The sequence below is a fragment of the Drosophila sulfurigaster genome, chromosome 2R (assembly GCF_023558435.1).
Source record: "Drosophila sulfurigaster albostrigata strain 15112-1811.04 chromosome 2R, ASM2355843v2, whole genome shotgun sequence".
NCBI lineage: Eukaryota > Metazoa > Arthropoda > Insecta > Diptera > Drosophilidae > Drosophila > Drosophila sulfurigaster.
The window spans coordinates 14,943,858-14,951,546 of NC_084882.1; the positions used below are offsets into that span (position 1 = coordinate 14,943,858).

At 36.1% G+C, this 7,689-nt stretch overlaps 1 protein-coding gene across 1 annotated transcript; it reads left to right on the forward strand.

The window, feature by feature from the left end:
- Positions 1–6,723: 6,723 nt before the first annotated feature.
- LOC133837121 (protein enhancer of rudimentary-like) lies at positions 6,724–7,155 on the forward strand. The gene has a single exon (XM_062267783.1). It carries the CDS (start codon positions 6,822–6,824, stop codon positions 7,128–7,130), a length of 309 nt encoding a protein of 102 aa, XP_062123767.1. The 5' UTR covers positions 6,724–6,821; the 3' UTR covers positions 7,131–7,155.
- Positions 7,156–7,689: the final 534 nt, after the last annotated feature.

The following is a 7,689-nucleotide window of genomic DNA, read 5'->3' on the forward strand; positions in this document are numbered from 1 at the left end:
GTTGCACGCGAGCAGGCACTAGAACGGCAAAAGGAGTGAAGTACTCGAGAGTAGAGAGCGGGGGAAATTCTCGTATTTTGCATAAACGATGTGAGAATTACTTAATTGCTATTAGAACTGGGAATGGGTGGAGGATATCTGTGAGAGAGGTGTTTCAATGGCCCAATGTGTGGGTTGGCTAGTTGCTGGCGAAATTTATGAACGTTTAGGCGCAGACAATGAAGTTGTCTACTGGCAGGTGGCTTCCACTGCACAAAAGGGGGAAACATGTATTACAATATACTTGTATACCGTATGTATGTATATACAAGTACATATCCTCTGCAGAGTCACGACAGTTAGCGAGTAGTTTGTTAAGGGCAAACTGCTTACCTACAAGCCGAATAACAGACATATTCTGACAATAGGGTCAACAGTTTGTTTTCATTGCCGCTAACCAGCACTACATATGTGTATATTTTAACACAACTCTTCAGAAGTTACAAGCTAAGCAAATTTACGTGCTATAATATACAATTTAAAAAAGGAAGAAAAATTGCAAAACAAATATAGAAATATAAGCGTCAAATTTAAACAAAGATTTCAATACCAAAATATACTTAAAATATACTGGCATAAAATACATTTGGTATGCAGATATCATATATTATAGAATTAAAACTACTTAATATTTACCATTTTTTAATCCCAAACGACAGCATAAAATGTTGTTTTTTCCAAACCTGGTTTTCATAATATTTGCATTAAATCATGATATTTTTATTTACAACACTAGCACCTTCTTCTTTTAGTTATTATATTATTTTGTATAATAATTAACATGTAAATAATAATAATAATTATTTACAACAAATTGAAATATATGTAAATAACGTGTAGAAACAAATCTTTCCAAATTTTTAAATTACACTCACTCATTATCAACGCCAAAAATATACTAAAAATATACTGTACGATTTACTAAACCTAGGCAATTTCGTTTAACCTGTTTTTTTTTTGTCTAATAATTTATAAGTTTTACAATTTTGATTTTTATTTAATATAATTTTTTCTTTTGATTTATATAATATTGTTCTCTATGGTATATTGTGAATGTAGTAGTATATCAATATACCAAATAGAGCCTGCGGTATATTTTAGATTTTTTTGCTTATATTAATTTGAAGTATTTTTAGAATATGGTTTTATGGAAATGGGTAGCGACTATCTCAAAGCAAAGAACACTCGATTGTAGCTGTTTTACTTATTATTGATTATCGTCGTAACTGATAACGCAGATAGATGAATTGGCTGCCGTGAGGAGGGAAGAATCATCTATTTCTTCAATATGAAACAGTTGCTCCTAGGCTTTTAATTTCTCAGTTCATACCCATTTGCTAGCTATTAGCCAACAATTTGCCTACATGACTTGCGACTGCGGCAAAGTATTTCGTTTGATTTTGGCGTGTCTACAACAACGGTGATGACTTTGAAAACAAATTTGCGAAAGCGGGAGTAGGGAAGGGAAATGGCTTTCAGCCAAGTCGACAATCGAACGGGTAAAAGCCTCTGCCCAGGCACTTGAAGCATATTAAGGGCGTCATTAGTGCAGCAAGCAGCGCAAATTTGACAACAGCAAACGGCAAGAAGAGAAGCGGGATTGAGGACGGATTCGACGGGGGTGATGGCCTGACACATGGTGCAGTGCAGCGGACGTGCCGGCGACAGCGTAGGCGTCTCAGTTTTGTTTTGTTGTTTGTTGTTCTGTTGTTGACTTTTGCTATTTAGCGGCCATTTGTATGGCAAGAGGTGGCAGCGAATAACATCGACCAACTGAGGCAGCCAAATGGAAACGGAATTGCAGTTTAAACTTCATTTGGCGCATTTTATTAGCACAGCCAAACAACGTGGGCGGTCGATTAATAAGCAATGCCATAATCAGCACAGGTTTTTGCAAAGTAAGTATTATAAAATAGACTTTTCATTGCATTTTCTTTGGCACAGACTTTGACTGCAGCAGTGCATAGACCAAACCCCGTTTGAGCCATAAATCAGACGGAAACAGACTCTGGTCTTGGCACCTATGCGAGCCAACGGGCAAAGTTGCACTCTTGTGGCGCCTCTTGTCGGCACATAAATTCAATTGAAATGAGCCGAGCGCCTGCAAGACGCGCCAGTTTTAACTACTTTTGGGTCGCAGTCAAGCCCAAAATGCCCATGCCTAGGACGAGGCGTCAATTGGCAAATTGGATTCCATGACAGCCAAGAGGAAAAGTTAATTTGCAGCAGCCATAAATAATACACAATCCCAACTGAAGTGTTCGAAAGGTGAAAGCTACGTAATGGAATGCGATCGGCATTGAGAAGTCAAATGGTCAATTTTTTAAGTGTCTGAACAGCGAATAAGAAGAAGAACCCAGGATTTTAATGGACTTTTAATCGCCTGAGTTCGAATTGCCAACTGAACTTCTACAGAAAGAATGCACAATTAATTGCAATTTAATGACGCTTCTCATAACAAAATGCAGTTTTCTAAAAATTAGTTAAAATTTCTACTGGCACAAAATCTAGACATTTACTTTATAAGTTTATAGAAATATTATACGAAAACTTTAACTATTTCTTAATATAAAATATTTTCAAAATCATCCTTCATTAATGAATTAAGAAGTGTTACTCTAAAATTCTACTGCCTAGTCTTCACAACTTTCTAAAACCATACCAATTTTTTAGTTAGCTTGTGAAGCACCAAAAGCTTTAACAACTTATATATTATATTTCATTGAGTACTCAATAAATTATTGACTGCTGTCGATGTTTTCTGAAGCTTGATTGACACTTTCATCAAGTATCATTACTGGTGCTTCCCAGATCTATTTTTATTTAATTGTCTTTTAAATGAATTGCTTAATTAACTGCAACAAATTGAGAAGAGTTGAATGCTTTTAGATGTCAATTTATTTATTGTCGCAACAAATAAGAAATAATTGTTTTGCTTAATTGTTTTAGTAATTCGATTAGACTCAGCTTTTCATAAATTATAATAATTATAAATGTTTACGGGGATTTTTTGAATAATATAATATAAGCACTTACAGCTCGTGTGGAAAATTGTTTTAGGGCGCGTGCATTGCTCGACATCTCGTGAAAATTCACATTAATTAGCCGCAAAAATTTAAGCACGCCAACGCGGCAAATGTGCAATAACAACAATAATATTAAAAAACGACCCAACAACAAATTTAATTTAATGTCTTTCGGTTTATTTGAAAACTAATTTTCTGAAAATTAATGAGCGCTCATTTGGCGTATATCCAGCCACGCCCACAAAGCGCACGCAAGGCGGCGAGTGCTCGTGGTTATGGATATATAGTAATGGTTATGGTGAGTGGCCAGCGATGAGCTTTTGTTGGATCTGCCTTAGTTATACATACAATACATGTATGTATTTATTTATAAATTAATGACACAAGACAAATGGCAGCCAATTTATATTAAAAGGCGCCTTCAAGAAATTGGGCGCCGGTCTCGCTAAATGAGTTTTGCTTGCGCTGCCAACAAGTCAGGGGTGGTCTCCATCGGGGCCAATAGAGCAAATGCCAAAGCCAAAACCCAAACCGAAACCGAAACTGATGATGATCCCAAATGGGTGTGCACCTCAGCTCAGCTCAACTCAACTCAACTCAACTCGACACTGACGGATACTTAATGTGATGCCCTTAAATTGATGCAGTCCAGGGAGTGGCATTTTCGCTTATCAATTATAATTTGAACTAAATTGAAAACTTTTCTACCTTTCCCCCTTGAGTAATAATGATGATGATGATGAGATCGGGTTGTGTAACTGGATCAAATTGTGTTTGCAGCTAATGCCATGCGAGTTAGACATTAACAAAAGCAACAAAATGCAAGCCATTAATAATGAAGGCAATTTATTAGATTATGCTGACGAAAAGGAAAGCACATCAATTCTAATGGTAAATTTCAAGAAGTTAAAAATATTGTTACATAAACAATAAAATGCAATCATTTGACTAACAGAAAAATTATATAATTTAGTACGTATGAAGGAAGATTTGGTGAAGCTAAAAACTATTACTTTTGTATATTACTTTTTAATCAGATTAAGCAGATTTTAGCAGAAATTTCTATAATTTCTATTATAAAAATTAATGGGAAAAGGAGGGCAAACTTATCGGTCTTTGAACAAGTTACTCAAGCTAGAAATTATATATTTATTTCAGCAACCATTTGGACAACTGTTCAGAGTATTCTGTACATTAATTCTGTTGTATATATACATATAGAAATTCCGTTAATTTAAGTGGTAGAAACTTAAATTTTAAGTCTTTAGAAAACCATAAGCTACGACTTAAAAATAAATATTAATTTGAATATTTGATATATGGTATAAAGATAATTTTAATAATCATTGAACTTACTATTTTAATTCCGTAAATTGAAAGCTGGAAAGAAGCTAAATAAAACAAACGTTATTTCACTGACTATCTAAATTTACAAGAAACTATTCCGTTTCCATGGCTTTTCCCAAGGTTTCCAGCACTCATTCACTTTACCCACTCGAAAGTTCAAGTTCGCCGCAGCTGAACAAGCTGTTCGATCAATTAGCCAATTAACCTTTTGTCCTGGTTGCCCACAAGGAGCCACATAGTTTACTCCCCCGACCAACAAAAAACGAAATCAATAACCAAGCACACCAATACTCTGACAAAAACTTTGTTGTTGTGATGTGGGCGCTGGTTACGCCCCCCTTGCTGGACTGGAACATGCGGTGAAGCTCAATTTAAAAGCCATTTCGCTTTGTCGCCGTCAAAAGTGCTGATGTTGCCGAACAACGGTAGGCGGTTTGTAAAAGGCGCGTGGGCGTGGCAACGTGGCTCGAATCGCTCGAAAAAACTTTGCCAAAAACATAGTCAATAAATCTAGGTAAAAGTTGTAAAGCGACGTCGCGTTGGCCAACTACTTTAAAATAATTAGTGGGTGCAGCAACAGGCAACTGAATAGTCGACAGTCGTTTGCTGACTGTTTGACTGTCGACAGTCGACAGTCGTCTGTCGACTTGTGGCTGACAATCAGCCAAATTATGGGGTCGTGTTCCCAATAAAGCCAATGCGAAGTACTGTCGACGCTACAGGTAATGCACCTGGCCAAATGAATGCCATTGTCGAGCTCAAATCACACAACAACAACAACAAATAAAACAGCAGCTGGCACAATGGGACATTCATTAGCGCATTTTGGGGGTTTGAGTTTTTCATTTGGCGAGGTGTGAACCGGCTTGTATTAACTAGTTGTTCTATGTGGCCAAACACAAATAAACTAAGGTTAATTAACTGCTGGCCACATTAATATTTATGCAGCATGATTAATTACACCACAAAACAAAACAAAACAAAAAAAAAACGAGCTGCCAGGCGTCTTCAGCTTGCACTTCGACTCCAACTTGCGACTGTCAGCTTGCACAGCTACCGGGAGGCAAGACTCGTCTTGTCTCGTCTCTCACTCGCTCTCTGGCTTTTGGTGGTGCAATTTGCACGCATTTTGAGTGGGCACAGCTGCGGCAACCAGTTTAAACGCCATTGGTCATTTGCAACAGCAACAGCAGCAGCAGCAGCAGAGGCAGCAGCGCCGGCCATTAAAATGACATAGAGCCAACGATGTTGCACGCACTGGAGCGCAGTCAGCGTTCTGTTGTCTGGTCAACAGTTGTATCATGCCACCAAAAACGGGATTACACTTCTCGTGCATATGCTTTTTATTTTGTCTTGTGCGGCGTGCTGTGCTGCTGGCGCACAATTATTAACCCAAACACATTGAACGAACCCCAAAGAACGGTCAGGACTTGCTCTGGGGATCGGCATAGACATGTGTTAATGTGCGGCCAAGAGCAGCAACAATTAAATTCAGATTAGCACAAACACACACATCGTTCCATTAGGGGACCCATTAAACTCGTTTATTAACTACTAACTATTAAGAAATATAACATAGACAAGAATTAAATTGATATCTTGGCAGTAGCGTGTTATCAATATTCATAGGTAAAGTAATCGATGAACAAAACAACTGTGCCAGCTCCTCTGAAAGAAATAAGAAATACGTTAATTCAAATTCCGAGTATCCGACAATTGGGAAGCCAATAGAAGAATAAACTAATTTATAGAGGTTTTGTGACACATCTTTACATTTAAACTTTTTTTCTTATTTTGAAAGAACAATATCAATCGATGTACTTACTATGAATGTATATTTTAATTCCAACAGAATACATCTCAAGCACGCATCTCTGAAATCTGTATATTATATATGGAGAAGCTATGTAGATAAACTAATCCTCATGTCATTATTCTTGTAACGTATACGCAAAGTAGTTTCAAATTTGAACCCTAACCCTATCAGTTTAATATATGACGATATAAGTATATAAGCGCTTTTATGAAGTCAATTCCATTATTATTTTTAGCTTTATAAATGAAAATAAATTTTAAATTTAAAATTTAAATTTTCATTCTCAACGTTTTTTATATTTCAAATAAAATTCGTAGGTAAGTCATTCATATGTAACAAAGGATAAAGGAACTGCATTGGCAATTCCCAAAAGTATGCAATATTTGCTTCATGTTAAAAGTGATGCGACACTTATTACAGCACTTTAATAAAAACACAACAAGCTTTGGAAAATAGAGCAAGAAAATATCAATTAATGCTACAATTTTTGTTTTATAGATATCAATTTGATTTGAAAGCGCAGTAAGATTTGTCACGTCAAATTTAAAACGAAATAGAAAAATAAGTTTTTCTATTTTTCTAAATAAATAAATATGAGTCACACAATACTATTAGTGCAGCCGGCAAAACATGTAACTTCGCGTACATTTTGCGATTATGAAAGCCTTCGTGAGTGTATCGATGGTATCTGCAAGATCTATGAAGAGCATCTCAAGCAACTCAAGCCGTATTACTCCATCATCACGTATGACATCAGGGAACTATTTGATTTTCTCGACACCCTTGCGGACATTGGCTGTTTGGTCTACGATAAGAGAAGTAACTCGTATGTTCCCCGCAACAAAATATGGATCAAGGAGCACATCTATTTACAACTTCGTGAAGATGCACACAGCCAATAATCTGCAAACATAATTTGACAAACATGGTTATGTCGAAAAATAAATACAAAAGAATGAAACTATTCAGACTTTTACTGTATTTTAGAAATAAAAAAAAATATTCTCAGCATCTCTGATAAGTTTTAAGAAAGTAAAACATTGAAATATTTATTATGAATTATCTTAAGAAAAACTCAAAAGTAGTCTTTGTGGCGATATTTAATTTATGTTCTCATTTAAAATTCCAAAAGTCAAGTAAGTAAAGACTTGTGGGAAGCTAAACTATTTAATGTGATATATGCTATTTAATACAAATGAGCTCTTTATTGCTGTTGCTGCTGCTGATGCTGGACAACAAAACTTGGTAAGAAATAAAGCAAAAGCAAGAACAAGAGCAATAAAACAGAGAACATGAATCCAAGTCTGTGAGGCAAAAGTTTTATCCGTGCTGAAATTCGCGAAAGCAATCACATCACATCGGATTGCAGTCAGTCCCTTTTAACTGCTTGCAAATTTATGTCTCTGCTTAAGAAAACACTAAATGAGTGCCATGCATTTTTTTTATCGCACGCAGCAGCAG

Bases quoted from the DNA above. Each gene is read 5' to 3' on its own strand.
- LOC133837121 (XM_062267783.1), top strand. From the start codon at position 6,822: ATGAGTCACACAATACTATTAGTGCAGCCGGCAAAACATGTAACTTCG.